At 44.3% G+C, this 19,152-nt stretch overlaps 1 protein-coding gene across 24 annotated transcripts in view; it reads left to right on the forward strand.

Annotated features, from left to right (window-relative positions):
- Positions 1-19,152, forward strand: part of TIAM2 (TIAM Rac1 associated GEF 2) — a 243,521-nt gene that overhangs the window by 161,942 nt on the left and 62,427 nt on the right. For all 24 annotated transcript variants that reach the window (XM_086318453.1, XM_086318455.1, XM_086318459.1 and 21 more), the window contains 5 exons: positions 4,709-4,870; positions 6,246-6,350; positions 6,550-6,628; positions 9,290-9,382; positions 9,961-10,224. In XM_086318453.1, the coding sequence (XP_086174579.1) occupies positions 4,709-4,870; positions 6,246-6,350; positions 6,550-6,628; positions 9,290-9,382; positions 9,961-10,224 (703 nt within the window). The remainder of the gene's footprint in view (positions 1-4,708; positions 4,871-6,245; positions 6,351-6,549; positions 6,629-9,289; positions 9,383-9,960; positions 10,225-19,152) is intronic.

Consider the following 19,152-nt stretch of genomic DNA (forward strand, 5'->3'; position numbering starts at 1 on the left):
AGGATACAGACTGTGTGAAGGGCTGAAGGATACACTGTGAGGAGGCCTGAAGGATACACTGTGTGAAGGGCTGAAGGATACACTGTGAGGAGGCCTGAAGGATACACTGTGTGAAGGGCTGAAGGGTATACACTGTATGAAGGGCTGAAGGATACACTGTGAGGAGGCCTGAAGGATACACTGTGAGGAGACCTGAAGGATACACTGTGAGGAGGCCTGAAGGATACACTGTGAGGAGGCCTGAAGGATACACTGTGAGGAGGCCTGAAGGATACACTGTGTGAAGGGCTGAAGTACACACTGTGTGAAGGGCTGAAGGATACACTGTGTGAAGGGCTGAACGATACAGACTGTGTGAAAGGCTGAAGGAAACACTGTGTGAAGGGCTGAAGGATACACTGTGAGGAGGCCTGAAGGATACACTGTGAGGAGGCCTGAAGGATACACTGTGAGGAGGCCTGAAGGATACACTGTGTGAAGGGCTGAAGGATACACTGTGTGAAGGGCTGAAGGATACAGACTGTGTGAAGGGCTGAAGGATACACTGTGTGAAGGGCTGAAGGATACACTGTGTGAAGGGCTGAAGGATACACTGTGTGAAGGGCTGAAGGATACACTGTGAGGAGGCCTGAAGGATACACTGTGTGAAGGCTGAAGGATACAGACTGTGTGAAGGGCTGAAGGATACACTGTGAGGAGGCCTGAAGGATACACTGTGTGAAGGGCTGAAGGATACACTGTGAGGAGGCCTGAAGGATACAGACTGTGTGAAGGGCTGAAGGACACACTGTGTGAAGGGCTGAAGGATACACTGTGAGGAGGCCTGAAGGATACACTGTGAGGAGACCTGAAGGATACACTGTGAGGAGGCCTGAAGGATACACTGTGTGAAGGGCTGAAGGATACAGACTGTGTGAAGGGCTGAAGGGTATACACTGTGTGAAGGGCTGAAGGATACACTGTGAGGAGGCCTGAAGGATACACTGTGAGGAGGCCTGAAGGATACACTGTGTGAAGGGCTGAAGGATACAGACTGTGTGAAGGGCTGAAGGATACACTGTGTGAAGGGCTGAAGGATACACTGTGAGGAGGCCTGAAGGATACACTGTGTGAAGGGCTGAAGGATACACTGTGAGGAGGCCTGAAGGATACACTGTGAGGAGGCCTGAAGGATACACTGTGTGAAGGCTGAAGGATACAGACTGTGTGAAGGGCTGAAGGATACACTGTGAGGAGGCCTGAAGGATACACTGTGTGAAGGGCTGAAGGATACACTGTGAGGAGGCCTGAAGGATACACTGTTTTAAGGGCTGAAGGATACACTGTGTGAAGGGCTGAAGGATACACTGTGAGGAGGCCTGAAGGATACACTGTGAGGAGACCTGAAGGATACACTGTGAGGAGGCCTGAAGGATACACTGTGAGGAGGCCTGAAGGATACACTGTGAGGAGGCCTGAAGGACACACTGTGTGAAGGGCTGAAGGACACACTGTGTGAAGGGCTGAAGGATACACTGTGTGAAGGGCTGAAGGATACACTGTGTGAAGGGCTGAAGGATACAGACTGTGTGAAAGGCTGAAGGAAACACTGTGTGAAGGGCTGAAGGATACACTGTGAGGAGGCCTGAAGGATACACTGTGAGGAGGCCTGAAGGATACACTGTGTGAAGGGCTGAAGGATACAGACTGTGTGAAGGGCTGAAGGATACACTGTGTGAAGGGCTGAAGGATACACTGTGAGGAGGCCTGAAGGATACACTGTGTGAAGGGCTGAAGGATACGCTGTGTGAAGGGCTGAAGGATACACTGTGAGGAGGCCTGAAGGATACACTGTGTGAAGGCTGAAGGATACAGACTGTGAGGAGGCCTGAAGGATACACTGTGAGGAGGCCTGAAGGATACACTGTGTGAAGGGCTGAAGGATACACTGTGAGGAGGCCTGAAGGATACACTGTGTGAAGGGCTGAAGGACACACTGTGTGAAGGGCTGAAGGATACACTGTGTGAAGGGTTGAAGGATACACTGTGTCAAGGGCTGAAGGATACAGACTGTGTGAAAGGCTGAAGGAAACACTGTGTGAAGGGCTGAAGGATACACTGTGAGGAGGCCTGAAGGATACACTGTGAGGAGGCCTGAAGGATACACTGTGTGAAGGGCTGAAGGATATACACTATGTGAAGGGCTGAAGGACACACTGTGTGAAGGCCTGAAGGACACACTGTGTGAAGGGCTGAAGGAGAATGAGAAAGACAGCATCTCTGCTGTCATTCATTCATCTCAGCACCTGGGGGACCTAAGAACAGCCTGGAAATGCCTATCAAGCTGGCTGGACTTCACTGCAGGGACATCAGAGTGTAGACACATCTAACTGAGTGGAATTGGGATTGGGGGAGGGCATGGGAGACTTCCTAAGAAAGAGGGTAGCACTTGAAATAAGGTTGAAGGATATATGTGAATTCAGGACAGGAGCTCTGGGGAGGGTAAAGCAGGCGAAAGAAGTGGAGGTCACCCGGGTCTGGAGGCAGGAGAGTGCTCATGTGGGGAGTTGGTGGAGCCGGAACATGGTGTGCCTCGTGGAGTAACCAAAAGGAATCAGACAGCTGGCCCTTGTCCCTTTTGTGAGAGGTGACTAACTGCCAGGCTGATGTTCCTATAGAGCAGTGGTGGGAGCCCAGGCTCACACTGGGGTCCAGGGTTCAAATTCCCACAGTATGTCAGTCGTAGCTCTATGTGGGAGCTGGGGCAAGTTTCTAGAATTTTCTGAGCCCCCGTCTTTTCACTGTTAGAGAGTTGGGACAGCGCCTGCCTCAGAGGGCTGTGAGTGGTGAGTGAACTGGTGAGGAGTTGTGAGGTCTCTCTGGATGAGGGGAGGGTAGTTGTGGATTTGCGTTCCCGTGTCCCTCCCTTAGCTTGTCATCCTCCATCAGGTTTTCCCGGCTCTGCTCTGAAAGTACAGCCCTGAATTGCTGTGCAGCAGCAGTCAGCATGGGCTCACGTCCCCTGGTCCTGGCTCCTTGTGGTTTCTTACTCCACAGTGACCTCTGCCGGAGTTTTGGTTTGATTCTGAGCATGCGTTGTTGGAGAGGCGGGGCCTGTGCCTTTGAGCCCGTACCTGCTCGTTGCTGATGCCCCTGGTTGAAATTCCTGCTTAGGTGGACGGAAGTGCCTGAGGCTTAACCTCAGAAGAAAATGGGGCCCACGAGAGATGGGACCCTGCAGGGGACACAGGGGTCCGTGCTGCTTGCCTGAGTCCTTGGCTCCGGGCATCTGCTTCTCTCTCTCTCTTGCTTGCTGTCTTTTTCTTTGGCAAGTGTGTTCGTGTGCATTCTGGGCTGTGACCATCTTTCCAGGAAAATATACAGGAAGTGACAGAGCCAGAAATGTCACTTCAAAGATGAGTACCACATTTAAAAAGACAGCACAGGAAAATTGATTCTTCCCTTTGCCTAAATCTGTTTTTTTTTTTAATTACTGTACATATTCTAGTATTTTAATCCTACGGTGTAGGGGAATCTTGGAGAAGGGCATGGCAACCCACTTCAGTATTCTTACCTGGAGAATCCCATGGACAGAGGAGCCTGGTGGGCTGTAGTCCATGGGGTTGTGAAGAGTCGGACACGACTGAAGCGACTTAGTACATAGGGGAATCTTGTGTGTGTATGTGCGTGTGTTTTAAATGCGTGAAATTCAAAGTAAAAAACCTGTCATTGACAACTCTCATGTATGATAGGTGGGGTATACGTGATGTATTGATGATGAATCTGTGTGTAACATTTTCTGGTGTGTGAGGTGTTTTCACATATATGATTTCTTTTGTTCACAAAATTTGTATTATTGATTGGTAACCTTAAGCAATTGTGTTGTATTAATAACATCCCTGTTTACAAAATAGGAGGTGAGGTTGAACACAGGAAAGCCCTGCCCTACCGCTTCTTAAGTGGTGTGACTTGAACCTCAGTCTTTTGATTTCAAATCCTCAAGTCCTGTTTTTACTAACAGACTAATATGAGAGCCTAACCAGAAGGGAACATTTCTGAGTTGCTTAATATTTAATGTTAACTATTTTTATTTATGAATCATAGAAGAACATATTAGCATGAGGTCATGGAGTTACTGTGAGGGTGAAGTTTAGGAAACAAAGCTTCCTTGGGAAAAGCTTTTGAAACATGGTGTTTGGGGATGATTTCTGAATGAGTGTCTAGCTGAAGATGGAAAAACACTTAGTCCAGGATTAGGGGGTAATTTTTAAAAACAAGTAGAAAGAAGAGAAACATGCTTGGATTAAGTGCAGTTCATGGTTAGTATGCAGGCAGGCATCAGAGGCCATGGCCGAGTGTATCTGAAATTCACTGGGATCATGGCTTAGACATAGACTTCATGGAGTTCCTGATCATCTGGACAATTCTAGAGCAGTAAGAGTGGGTACTGAGCAGCCCTTCTTTGACTGCATTGTGCTAACTTGGGCTAAGAGGCAAAGTGGCTAGTACACAGGAGGAGGAGTTGATGGACTCCAGTCAGCCTCCCCAGGCGTCAGTTGCGTGTGGGTTAAACAAATGAGGAAACTCCAGGCTTGTCTGCCCCAGAGGGTCATGAGAAGCCCTAGATGTGAGGAGCGCAAAAGTGCTAACTCTAAACTCAGGGGCATTTTCCCACGGCCTCCCTCATTTGCTCGTCAAGCCCACCCTTTCTTTTGGGACCTCAAAACAGGTGGATGACCTGCTACACTTATACGGGTCAGCAGTGGATGGCGTTCCCCGAGACGGCACGTGGGAGAGCCAGGTTGATGTTCACTTTCAGGATCGTCAAGCCGTGACTGTGATGGTCAAGCCGGAAACCAGGGTAGAAGATGTTCTGACTCTGGCCTGCAAGGTAGTGGATTTTGCTGTAGAAATACACTTCTGAATGGGATAATCATTAATGTTGCCCTCCTTTGCCTGCTTAATTTGGGTGGTGTTGAAGACCTCACTTTCTACAGGAAGGAACAAATTTGTTAATTAACATATTCATTATAGCATTCTCTTTCTCCATGTTTTAGAGGAATAAGTTGAGTCATGGCCCAATGCCTTCATGAAGAACTTCAGCTATTTTACTGAAATTCTGTATATACACCTTTGTATCTGGGATAATTATGAAGTCTCTTTTGTTATTTAAGGTACTTATAGATGGTATTCTGTGAGAAAGTGGCATGAACTTTGCGGTGGTTTGATTTGATGCTAGTTTTATCAAGTTTCTCCGGATTAAATGAGTCACTCAATACCACTCACAGTTGCTTCATGGAGATTGTTATGAGATGGTGTTTCATTCATTATTCAAACTGGGTTTTATTTCTGAGAAGAAAGTTTATGATATATTTTCAAGAGAGCCCTCTGAGATCCATGAAACCGACTCAGCAGCATCAGATAATATGCTTTCAGACCACCAGATGGCGCAATAGAGCTGAAATATTTTTAAGTTTTCAGAGAAAATGCAAACATACGAAATGGTTAAAAAAATGTCGAGTTTGGTAGCTCTTTACCACAAATGCTTATTAGATAATCTTTCATTTTAGTCCTCCTTTTTCACTTTGACTTACGCCCTAGGATTCCAGATATTTGTATATGCAGCTTATACTGTTAATGAATTTAATTTTCTCTTGCTCCATTATGTCAGGTGATTATTCAGGCAGTCAATAATATTATTCAGTAACAATAATATCAAGTTGGTAAATATTCTGATAGAGGAGGTCAGATGTAGTGGGTGAGTTAGATCCAGTTAGACCATAGGCTTGAGATAATTTCTCATTGTTGAAAATGTGTCTGAGACAGAATGTGTGGGTGTATATATATATTTATGTGTGTGTATATATATTTATATATACCTTTTCCTTGTGAAAAATGGTTGGAACAGGAAATCGTAATTCTGAAGTCTGCAGAGTATGAGATGGTTGACATTTCACAAATTAGTAACAGGAAACAATTTAAATTTAGGTACCTGTCTATTAAAAGAGAGCAGTTCTGACCACCATCACTGCTTCAAAATACATCTCTTGCTTTTAGTGATAAGTGGTATCATTTAGAGAAAATCTTCTTAAAAATAATTTCCCTTTTTTCTTTTTTGCACACTGAAACTTGAGCTCTTATATATACTTAAACTCAGCATATTATAGAAGATATTTTTAAAAGAAATTTCCACTTTTATTTTTAGTGAACAATGGTGCATTTAGAAAGAACATTTAACATCTGAATAGCTGTCTTTTTCTCCCTAGATGAGGCAGTTGGAACCCAGCCATTATGGCCTACAACTTCGGAAGTTAGTGGACGAGAACGTTGAGTACTGTATTCCTGCACCCTACGAATATATGCAGGACCAGGTGAGTGTTCTTCGGCTTTGGTAAGGGACCGATCCATGGGCCAAGGAAACCCATCCATGGCCCCTTAATTTAAAAAAATAGTGTCATTCAGGGGAAAAAATTCTGTTTAAATTGTCATTTAGCTTGGAAACAATCAAAATAAATTTGCAAGATACTGTGACTTCAGATCCTCTGATTTTGCGGGTCTTCCCTTTTGTAGGTTTATGATGAGATAGAAGTCTTTCCACTAAGCGTGTATGATGTGCAGCTGACAAAGACCGGGGGTGTGTCTGACTTCGGTAAGGAGGAGGAACGTACTCGTCAGAGAACCGTCTGGTCCATCCTTGCCTGGTTTGCCCCAGTATCTTTGGACCTAATATTCTTTTCTTCCCATTTTCAGAAACTATGACAAGAGATTCTGAGCTTCCTTTCTCTTCCCTCATGCCTATTAATTTATATTAGCAGACTAAAAATATATGTATTATTATTGGGGGGAAATGCCAAAACACTTAAGAGGAACGAATGTAAAAACCGAAGGGAAACTTGAAGTGATGGTGATAACAACCACGCAATGAGTTTATTGTGTGCTGGGCACAGTTCTTAGCTGATTAACGTATGATTCATGTAACAGTTCTTTCATCTCCGCCTCTTTGCTCTTAGCGCTTCACCTGCCTGAACTGGCCCCCATTTTTCCCCTCCCTTATTCCCTTCTTTCTGAGTGTATAAATCCAACTTGTACTTCAAAGGCTGACTAAAGGTCTCACTTCCTTGAAGAAACCTTACCCATCGCTTTACCTTCAGTTTAATAATTAAGGGTCAGTATTATCCATATCACTTCATAATATTTAATTCTTGCATTTCTGTTCATCTGTGTTTAAACTTGGCTCTTTATAAACTGTACTCGTATCTTAAAGTTCCTTCCTGTCTCTTGCTTTGTCTTGTTCCAGAGAAACTTGATAATTAGATGATGGTGCTTGTGGTTTAGTCTTGTATCAGACTCTTGTGATCCCATGGACTGTAGCCTGCCAGTTAATGATCAGTAGATATCTCCATAGAAAGACTATTTCTTGTTAGATATATTGATATAATTATTTCCCTTAAAATGACACAACCTGATCGTAATATGTTAAAAATTTCCTTTTTACGATTTGTTGGGGTTTTTTGGTAAAATGATGTTCCTTGTTTCTAAATTTTATGGCATCTGTCTGGCCCCAGATGTTATGTTGGTTTTCCTCTCAAGGCCTCTGAGCATTTTGTCTATGTTTCTATTGGTCTCGCTCTATTCTCCAAGGTCTCCTTTGGTCAGTCTTCTTTGCATTTGAATGACTGATGGGAGATACTTGGAAAAATACCCTTTGGTGACCATAATCTCCCAGGCTCTGTGTGAGGCACAGAAGAAATAAGGGACATGCCTTTCTTCCTGCTGTCAAAGACCTCCCAGGATTATGGGACCAAGACATGAAAATGTGTGTTCCCACCGTGGAATCACAGATGAGGGCACTTTTGGAGGATGGAGGGAGACACATTCAGAGAAGGGCCATCTCACCTGGGTGTCCCATGCAATCCTATTTAGGGCAAGAAGTATCCACTCAAGTATTTTTCCACCTGCTCAAAGTGCCTAGCTCCATACAGAGTTGTTTCTTAACAAATATTATATTGAAGTGAACTTAATTTATTTTAATAAGACTTTTTTGATCTCAATTTAAAAAAAAAAATTAAATTGTGGCAAAATACACATAATATAGGGCTTCCCTGGTGGCTCACATGATAAAGAATCTGCCTGCAATGCGGGAGGTCCAGGTTTGATCCCTGGGTTGGGAAGATCCCCTGGGGAAAGGGAATGGGTGGCTACTCATTCACTTCATGGCAAATGAGGAAACAGTGGAAACTGTGACAGACTTTGTTTTGGGGAGCTCCAAAATCACTGCAGATGGGGACTGCAGCCATGAAATTAAAAGACACGTGCTCCTTGGAAGAAAAGGTATGACAAACCTAGAGAGCATATTAAAAAGCAGAGACATCACTTCACTGACAAAAGTCCATCTAGTCAAAGCGAAGGTTTTTCCCGTAGTCATGTATAGATGTGAGAGTTGGACCCTAAAGAAGGCTGAGCACCGAAGAGTTGATGCTTTCTGTCCATGGTGCTGGAGAAGACTCTTGAGAGTTCTTTGGACAGCAAGGAGATCAAACCAATCAATCCTAAAGGAAATCAGTCCTGAATATTCATTGAAAGTGCTGATGCTGAAGCTCCAATACTTTGGCCACTTGATGCAAAGTCTACTCATTGCAAAAGACCCTGCTGCTGGGAAAGATTGAAGGCAGGAGGAGAAGGGGTGACAGAGGATGAGATGGTTGGATGGCATCACTGAGTTTGAACAAACTCCGGCAGATGGTGAAGGACAGGGAAGCCTGGCATGCTGGAGTCCTTGGAGTTGCAGAGTTGGACATGACTTAGTGACTGAAAATCAACACCACGTATCATAATTTCCCTTCATAGCAGTTAAGACAGGTTAAAATGACAACTCAGCGCCATTAAATACATTCATACTGTTGTGCAACCATTAACATCACCTAGTTCCAGAAATGTTTTTATCTTGCAAAACCGGGACTCTTGTAAAACAGTAACTTCCCATTCTCTCCTCTTCCACAGCCTCTGGCAACCACTCTTTTATTTTCTGTCTCTTTAAATCTGACTGCTCTAGTACCTCAGAGAAGTGGAATCCTGTAGTCCTTTGTCTACTGGGGCTGACTTTTTCATGTAGCATAAAGTCCTAAACCTTTAGATCTGATACACTCTCCCCCTTTTCTGCCCTTCCTAGATATCTGTGCTTTCAAAATAGCTGTCGTTTAGCCTTTCTACATACCCTGCTTATGTATAATGTCGGGAATATGTAGATGGTCAAGGAAATACTTAGTGTCAGGAACTTAGACTTGTTTCCTCCTTTTATTTTTCTTCCTAGGGTTTGCAGTGACTGCTCAGGTGGACGAGCACCAGCATCTCAGCCGCATCTTTATAAGTGACGTCCTCCCTGACGGCCTGGCGTATGGGGAAGGTCCGTGTGGCAGGCGGTATCTCTCTTCTCTCTCAATTCTGTGCAGTGCAGTCTGGCTAGTGAAATTTGCTCATGATTTTGTCAGAAAACAGTTTCTCCTAGAATTTTAAAGAAAGTGATTTTGAATGCCAAGGCATATGTACACACACACACACACACACACACACACATGTATATGGGTATACAGTGAGAGAGTTTGTGCGTGTGGTTTTGAAAGAGACAGTATATATACAGAGTACCCGTGCACGTGTCCAGGTAGATGGAGAAAGAGACGGTGAGGGCCAGCCAGGCAGGCAGACACACCAAAGGTTATTTCCCAGCACGTTGAACATCACTTAGAGGACTAATTAAATTGAGTGACTCTTAAACTATTTCTTCTAATGCTAGTCTTGAGAGAGTTGAAATTTGTTATCAGTGGAATCTGATTCCTACAGGGTTTGGTGCTATCTTTGAAGGTAGCAACAGAAGAGCCCTTGAGAACACTAAGCGGGTCGAATTTGCAATCGTCTTTCATCTTAAAATATTCCTCTCAGTCATCTCTCTTTCTTCTTCCTCTGTGTCCCCTTCCTCCTCCTCAGGGTTGAGAAAGGGCAATGAAATCATGACCTTAAATGGGGAAGCCGTGTCTGATCTTGACCTCAAGCAGATGGAGGCTCTGTTTTCTGAGAAGAGTGTCGGGCTCACTCTGATTGCCAGGCCACCGGACACAAAAGCGACTCTGTGTTCTTCCTGGTCAGACAGTGACCTGTTCTCCCGGGACCAGAAGGGTCTGCTGCCCCCTCCTAACCAGTCCCAACTTCTGGAGGAATTCCTGGATCACTTTAAAAAGGATACGGCAAATGGTAAGGTTCTGTTATTTCTCCCTTTCTTCACGGCTGGTATCACCAGATAATATTTTTAGGCTGTGTTTGCTTGCAAACTGAGATTATTTAGCTCTGTTCAAAGAATATTTTCTCATTTCTTACGGGAAGAACACAGATGCCAAGCAAACTGATTTGATACAGAATTCCATGCATTTTAGTAATTATATCACTTTTAGTGAAAATAGAAAATAATTGTTTTTGCACAAAGTAATATTCCTTAAAATTACAGTCTTAAAAAAAAAATCACCCATGATATTTAGTGTCGTAATTATTTGGTTATTCAGGGAGACAAAAGCCAACATAAATGCCGAAGTTGATTTTTCTGTTTAGTTGAGTGTAAGGCAAAAGCATTTTGCAGTCATTTATTGGGTTTTAAGAACAGTTCATGCAATTCAGTTCTTAATCTGTTTGGTTGAGTACTACTTTTTCAATAAATGGCAAATTTTTCACATAGGTCATGAATTTTAAAATTTTGTAATTTTTTCATTTTTTGAAAATGAAAAAATTGTATGCCAGTTTACTTTTTTAAAGGTGAGATTTCCATTTGAGGCAGTTATTTGAAGGTTTGACTTCCTGGGCCTATTATTGGTACACATTTCGTATTTTTACAGTCTGGTAAATGAGAGACTCCAGCTCACACTGAAAGCCCGTGGTCCCTTCTGTACCTGGGAGGGAGCCTGCCAAGCCCCCGCAGGCGACTGAGCATGACAAGCACATGCAGTCATTTTTATTCTTAATTACAATCATAACAGATTTCTAATGGAAATCTCTGCATGATCACCAAAAATGAATAAAAAAGCACAGAAGTTGTTAAGATCGATTTAATTATAAAGCAGGTTTATTAGGTCATTTTGGTATTAAAACATCAGATGGTAAGATTTGTGATTCAATAAGGTATATACTGCCTTTTCCTCCTCTCTAGAGATTTCCCTCCAATTTAAAATGCCATTACATTGACTATTGGCATATAAAAGTCAGTGTCATAAAACCAAAAATGTGATGGAGCTAATTAATTACCTGGTTATCTTAGGGATGCCATTCAAGTCCCCCTGGGCTGCTTTACAGGCCTGTGTTCCACACAAGACATGGTGTGTCCATTCGTTGGACTCATTATTCTTGAGGGATACATTCACGGCCTGTTATCTCTCTCTCTATTTTATCATAATAAGAAATCACTGTGGAGTCTATGATAACTTTTGGTACTTGCCGGAATGGATTTCTACAGAAAGCAGCAAAAGAGGCCAAATTTGACTCCTTTTTTCCCCCTCCCCTACCAGTTGAAAATCAAGCAGGTCAGTTAATCTTGTTTTTTTACTTTTTCTTTTGGTGCAAGGATACAGCATAAGAAGAGGGCTTGGATATGTTAGGTGGTCGTTAAGTACCTGCCTAGGGACCCCTTCTTATAGGCTACAGCTGTGTAACTAAGGACACCCATGTCTGTGTGCACAGGTGCCTTAGCTTAGTCAGGCTGTTGTTGTTCAGTCGCTCAGTCGTGTCCGACTCTGCAACCCCATGGACTGCAGCATGCCAGGCTTCCCTGTCCTTCACCATCTCCCGGAGTTTACTCCGACTCATGTCCATTGAGTCGGTGATGCCATCCAACCGTCTCATCCTCTGTGACCCCCCTTCTCCTGCCCTCATCTTTCCCAGTATCAGGGTCTTTTCCAATGAGTCGGCTCTTCACATCAGGTACCAAGTGCTGAAGCTTCTGCCTCAGCATCCGTCCTTCCAGTGAGTGTCCAGACTGTGGCAGTGCTTGTCAGTCTTGCTCCAGGTGCCCCCGCGGCTGCAGCGTATCTCTCTCCTTATCCTTCCTTGGATGGTTTATCACCACCCTGTTTCCTGGTGAGACTGTGCTCCTTGGGGCTGAGACTGCTCCCCAGGGATCCTCTGTCTTTCCCCTCCACTGCTCCACAGTAATGCGCTTGTGTTGGAGACAAAACAGCCATGAGGGGCTGCTTTCCCAAAGGCTTGGCAAATATGGAATTTATTCCCCCACCCCCATCAATTTCTGATTTTTTTTAATTGAATTACAGTGGATTTACAATACTGTGTTGGCAAAGTGACTCAGTCATATACATACGTACCTTCTTTCTTAGGTTCTTTTCCTTTATGGTTTATCACAGGATGCTGAGTATAGCTCCCTGAGCTGTTTGTTGATTATCCATCCTATGTATGGTAGTGGGAGCATCTGCTAATCCCAGACTCCCAATCCATCCCTCCTCCACCACCCTTCCCCCTTGGTTTATTGTCTTTTTTGAAATAGCTGTGTAGCCTGTGAAGAAAGTTAAATGCCTGTGAGTGAATGTCTCCAAGGGAAGCCTGTCTGTTTTGAAGGTTGGGAGAGAAGAAATTAAGGGAGGGGAGAGAGGAGGAAAAAGAGGCAACTTGTTAGCTGAGCCTGACATGAGAAGTCGTGTTTGTGGAAATGTAAGGTGGGGGTGGTGTGGTGATCAGGGTGGGGGAGTGGGGTGGGGGTGATGATGGGGGTGGGGTGGGTGTGATGGGGGTGATGGGTGGGGGTGATGGGGTGGTGGTGGGGTAATGGGGGATGGGGTAGTGGTGGTGGGGATGATGGGGGTGGGGGTGATGGTGATGGTGGGGGTGATGGGGTTGGGGTGATGGGGGTGGGGTGGGGTTGGGCCGAGTGGCTAGGTGACAGGCACTCAGGCTTTGAGTCCCACCCCATCTGGGCTTGAGTTTGGGCCTGCCCGTTACAGGTTATGTGACCTTGGGGGCAGCGCTCAGCCAGGGAGGGGTGGACGTCGGTGGATGATACCCCAGCCTCCCTGTCCACTGCTGAGACGGTTCTGGGGTGCGCCCCACAGTTCTTCCAGATACAAGGGCAGTCGGTTTCTTATCTCACGCCTTTCACACGCTTTCTGCCCTCTCGCTGGCCGCTGTCCCTCACTTGGGCTTCCTGGGATCACCTTCTAGATAAGCTTCTGTACCCACAACTTGGCTTGGGCTCTGCGTCTGGGGGAGCTCAAATGAGGACTCTGAACCTGGATTCCTCATCTGGAAGACGAGGCTTATTTTGGCCCATGGGGCTGCCGTGAGCCTGAGCCAGTCTGAGTCTCTGCACCTCCAGCCTGGCTCCTTGGGGGCAGGAAGTCTGAACACGGGGGTCTCCCATCCCCTTCCCCACCATGAGCTCGCTGTCTCGTTACAGGTTACCTTGACTTGCCTTGGTGATGAATTAGGAAACAGTAGTCCCATTTTTTATGCTTAAGTTTTTAAATTACACACATAAAGTAATTTAAATGATTTTGAAAAACAATTTTTCATACAACTTTGAGTGTTACTGAAGAGTGGTCATTTCAGAGTCTGCCTTTCCCTAAATTTCGCTTGCTCCCAGCGTTGCCAGAGGCAGCCTGGCACTCAGAGGAAACTGTTTTGTTTCCCCAAGAAACCAGTCTTTTGCTTGTTAATAAAAACCACACAGCGGGCTCTCTGGAAGGGAAGACCTGCCTTTGTTTTTGTTAATGGAAACTGAAAGAACATCAGAAAGTGGAGGAAGAAGTCTCCCTAAGCAACTGTTCTGGGTATATTTTAACTGTCTGGGCTGAATATTCACTGAACCTTTCTGGGTACTTGAAATACGGGAGGCCCTGGGGTAAGCAACGTGAGTTCAGAACTTCCTGTCTACTTGAGGTGTGATTCAGGTATCCAGAATATATGTACTAAATTTAGCTTTAGTCTCTTGATCAGGTTTGAGCTGGGGAAAAAAATAAAAAACCTTCTTTATATATATATATATAGGCTTCCCAAGTGGGCAGTAGTGGTAGAGAACCTGCCTGGCAACGCAGGACACATACAAGATATGGATTTGATCCCGGGGTTGGGAATATTGCCTTGGAGGAGGGCATGGCAACCCTGTCCAGTATTCCTGCCTGGAGAATCCCATAGACAGAGGAGCCTGGGCTACGGTACATAGGGTTGCAAAGGTCAGACACGACTGAAGTGACTTGGCATGCATATGTACATGAGACTGTCCCATGAAACTTGGGAAATAATAGAGTTTCTGTTCAGGTTTCATGCTTTTCTAAAAAAGAAGCATCCTGGTGGCCTTCTTGACACTCATGATGTGTATAGTGTTTAGGGAAGTGGTTCTCAGACTTAACAGTGTTTAAGACTCACTTTAAGACCTTGTGGAAATTCAAATTCCTGGGTCCTGTGGCCAGAGAGCCCCCTTCAGGCTGGACCAGGGCTCGCTCACACTGCCAAGGCCAGTGGCCTGAAGGATGTGGTCTGCTCCCCAGCAGTACGACCCCCTCCTTTCCTGAACCCCTCTGTGCCCAGGTCTTGAGGATTAAATGAGATAAATGTATATAAAGTTCCCAAAAATGACTACACTTGTACCTGTGTGTTGGTATTCTCATTCGGGGATCCCATGCCCCTAGCCCCGAGCCAGTCCTCAGCGCACTCAGGAGGCAGCAGACTGGTTTGTTAGTTCCCCTTATTGGGTCTCAGCTCACGCTTGGGAGACAGTCCTCAATCAGTCGATTGATACACTGAGAACTAGAGAACTTCCATCAGTCACTGGCTTTGCTGTGATATTCCCATGATGCTGTGAAGAGTGGAATGGGCAGGGATACCCTGAGAAGTGTTGGGTGCTCAGTACTAAGTTCCGTTGTATCCTTAGGGTTGAATGACTGATTCCTGCCGGTAAGGGTTTGAATTTTTGTTCTGGTTATCCACAGTAGAGGGAGAGAGAGAGAGAAGAAATGTCTAGAGGCTGTTTTTGACTTGAACAGTAATATCATCTGGAAAGACTTCTTATACAGAGAATTAGTTTTACCGCTGGAATTCCCCAGATAAGTCACTGTTATTTTTGAGCCAACAAGGCCACCATTGAAGTCATCGGACATGCCAGCCCTGTTGATACTGGCTTCCTGTTATTGCTGTTTCTGATTTATATTGAAAAGTCCCTTTTCCAGTGTATGCCATCTTTTGAAACATTTCAGTAGCTTTTAAGAGTGTCTTATTGGGCATAGACTTCCTGAATAAAGTCTTTATGTAAACATTGAATTTGATGTGGCATTCATGTATTCTCCATCTATAAACAGCTATTCATTTGGCCTCATTAGGGTTGGGGTATAGAGACAAAATAGAAAAGACCTATGTTCCTCCTTCCATGTAGATAATGTCAACCCAGCCAATGCTTCTCACAGGATGATGAAGCTAACTGCAGCCTGAGGCTCTTTTTTTAATTCCCCACCCTACTTTGAATCAGTCCCTTTTTAAATTGCTATATACGTAGTGTAGACTGTCAGGCTACCAGAAGCCACTTAGATGCAAATTTGCTCTTTGGAGTGAATTGCCCCTGGGAATGTATGTATCCGTTATACAGCTTTCCACCAGGGGAGCCAGCTCTGAGGTGGCAAACCCGCTTATTTCCTGTTTATGAGAGTGAGGGCATTTCGGCTTCCATAGACTGGTTTAGGATGACTAACAACATCGAGCTCAGAAAATGCCCTGTTTGTGTGTGAAAATACTATTACCAGGTCTGTCTGGCTGACACCCCAGATACCCGGATGTCAGAACATACTCAAGTTTCTAAAGATGGTGGGTGCATGTAAAAATTTTCTTAAAAATCTGAGTGGGAAGTACTGATTTTACCAGGACACAGAGAACTTTGGTCTCCGAGTTCATAGTTTCTTCCAATGGTGCTGAAGACAGTTTTCAGTTTTATTAGCAGGAGTGAGCAATGTAGCTTTCTGTTAGCAGTAACTAGGGTCCTTGGGTGCTAATCTCCTTATAAAGCCTAATGTTGTTGGGGAATTTGTTTTCATTTTCCCATATCCATTCATTTGTTTATTCACTTGTTTATTTAACAAATAAACAATAACATAAAACATTGCAGGTATATAACAATGAGTCAGACATTATTTTCTACCCTCAAGGCGCTTATAGTTGAGGAGAAAAAGTACAATACTTTTAGATAATAGTTCACGTTAAAAAAAAAAAAAAAGCTTTTCAATGAAGAGACTTAGAGGTCCAGTTCAGAGGTAGAATTCCAAACACTGATCTTCTGTTAATTTTGAGCAAAGGAGTCCAAAGAGAGAGGTGTGAGGACTGGAGAAGGTGAGTGTTTGGTCTGAGTGCCAAACTCAGATGGGTCAGATGGGCATTTTGTGGACTGGGAGGTGTGTGGTGGGAGCTGGGAGGGCGTTCCATAGAGTGTGTGGCCTGGGACACAGCCCAGAGCAGAGGCCACCTGGCTCTGTGCGAATGGGAAATAACATTGTAAAGTCTATTGGGACCAGATTGTATACAACCCTGAATTCCTGGAATTTATAACAAATATATCATGGCAAGTAAGTGGAGAAAGGAGCAAGTATTGGCCTTACTTTTCCCTGCCTTACAGAAAATACAGAGTGTTTGTCTGGTCACTTAAGGAGCACCAAAGTGTGGCTTGAAATCCTTCCAGAGTAGATACTCTTACCTTCTGCATATTGGCTTTATTATTTCACTCTTAGAGCTTCGTTCCTTTGGCTTGCACAGTGTTGTTTTTAATGATCAGAAGTCCCTTGTAAAATACAGACTCAAATACATGTTTTTGGGGAAAGAAAGAACAAGTGAATTACTGTTGGTTCCTATAAAAGCAAAGTACTCCTCAGCACTGTAATGCTATGTCCACTAATGGTGTGGTCCTCGCAGATCCCCTTTAGAGGTTTGACTAGCCTGGCATCAGGACAGCTGGGGGTGAGGAGGTGCCTGTAGCCCTGAGGATGAGGCAATGTTGGAGCTGAGGGAGAAGCTGGTAAATTAAATTTGCCAGCATTTTGAGTAGAACCAGTCCTATTTTCTCTCTCCTAACATGGTATGCAAATTCATTTTTCAGGTTAAAATCTACAGAATTTCTCTAAAGAACAGGGCATGTAATTTCTGTTAGATATGTCACTTTTAAAATAGCCATTTGAGACTTTGGAATGACTGGATCAAATGCAGTCACCTGTGCATGTAGAGTGAGCCAGATCTCTGTGAGGCAGCAGTTCTGTGAAGCTGTTAGCTATTATTGGAAAGAGGAAACATTATATAGCCGGTTACACACGAGGGGAAAAAAAGGTCTGACCCTTCCTGTGGATGTTACAAGTACTGATTGCCAAATGGTGCTTGTCTGCATTTCCAGTTTTGTTCCCCTTCTTTGCAAATGAATTATGTTCCTGACTTAATTCTTCCCCAGGGAGGAACTGGACTCAGGAAGAACCAAGTATGGACATCTCGTTTTTAGCTCTTACTTCTAGAGACAGCTCTGTCATGGCTATATCTTTAGTTTTTCAGATCTTTAATACATATATGGGCATGGTGTGAAATTCCAGCAGGATAAAAAGTTAAACTGTGATAGGTAAGTCCCTCTAAGCTGTTTAGAAATGGTAGTTAAGAGCAAGTAGCCAGACTTGCTCAAGCCTTGACTCCAGGCTTACCCATTTATTAACTGGATGAATTTGGTTGTGCAAGTCACTTACGCTGTCTATGCTGAGTTTTTAACAATGGTAAAATAGTCTAGTCTGTTTTTATGGGCTCAATGAACTAATAGCTGGAAACAATGAGACTGTGCCTGGCCATGTCATGTAGACATCAGCATGTAGATGTTAGTTAAGCAAGTAAGAGAAATTTCTCCCACCCTGTCCTTGGCCACCCAGTTTCTCTCCCAAAGTAATCACTGTCCCTTGTGTCTTTCTCATCCTGGCCTGGAGACTCTTAAATGTTGGGGGACATGGTGGGGTAATTTTCTTCTTGGTTTTTACTTCATACATGTTGGGATAGACAGAATAATAGGCCCCCTTGGAATGTCTACCTCTGGATCCTGTGAATAGGGCAAAAGGAGCTTACCTGGCAAAAGGGACTTCAGAAGTGTGATTCAGTTAAGGGTCTGGAGATGGGGGGATTATCCTGGATTGTTTGGATGAGTCTGAAGTCATCACAGGGTCTTTGTAACAGCAGGTGGAGAGTCAGAAGTAGAGATGTGAGGACATCAGCAGAGGTTGAAGTGATGCGAGCTTGTGAGCCGAGGAATGCAGGAGGCTTCTGGAAGTTGGAAAAGGCCTGGAAACACTCTCCCCTTGAACCTGCCGGTGGAATGCAGCCCCGCTGTGACCAAGTTCAGTTTCCTGGCCTCCAGAACACCAAGATGATGCATGGTGTTTATGTGCCAAGCACTGTGTTCGCTGGCAGAGAGACAAAAATAAAGAACCACAGCTCCCATGGGGTGGGCAGCTCCAGCCTTCATGCTTGGCTTTGGGCATATTATTCTAATTCCTCATCTTCTAATGCCTCTAAAAGTGAAGGATTGGATGAGACAGTTTAGCATTTTTTCGTTTTCAAAAATTCAGTTATTTAATATGATTAAAGCACCAAGTTAAACAATTATAGGAATGTGCATTTATCATACAAGCTTATGAAGCGAAAAAAGCGAAGTAATGGATCAAGCATTCCATTTGGTTTTGCAACAAATCTCATTAAATTACGTCTTTAAATAGAATCAGGTCTTGACTGCTGGAGAGAAGGTGTTCGTTAAGGCTTCGTCATAATAGCAGGCTGTCTCAAATATAAAGATCACCAAGAACCTTAAGAGCACTAATTACCCCTTACATCACCCTGTGTAGCAGAGATGTGTTATTAGTGTTTTTCTTTCACAGCTGGGTAAGTCAAGGCACAGAGACACATTAAGTTGCTGGTAACTTGGACAAGGTCACGGTCAGTGACCTTGGGCGAGAACTGTTTCTTCTTGTTTTTCCCTTCCATGTAGGGGAACAGGATTTTAACCACTTCCCCCCCCCCCCCCCCCCCCCCCCCCCCCGCTTTTAAATATTCCTCTATTAACACACATGGAGTAAAACCCAATAATAATATATCCTGCAGTAAAGCAAATTTAGGTGTAATTGGATTGATAACGGCCCT

Source organism: Bos grunniens, chromosome 9 (assembly GCF_055505025.1).
Source record: "Bos grunniens cultivar Pamir isolate PY7600 chromosome 9, Bosgru_T2T1.0, whole genome shotgun sequence".
NCBI lineage: Eukaryota > Metazoa > Chordata > Mammalia > Artiodactyla > Bovidae > Bos > Bos grunniens.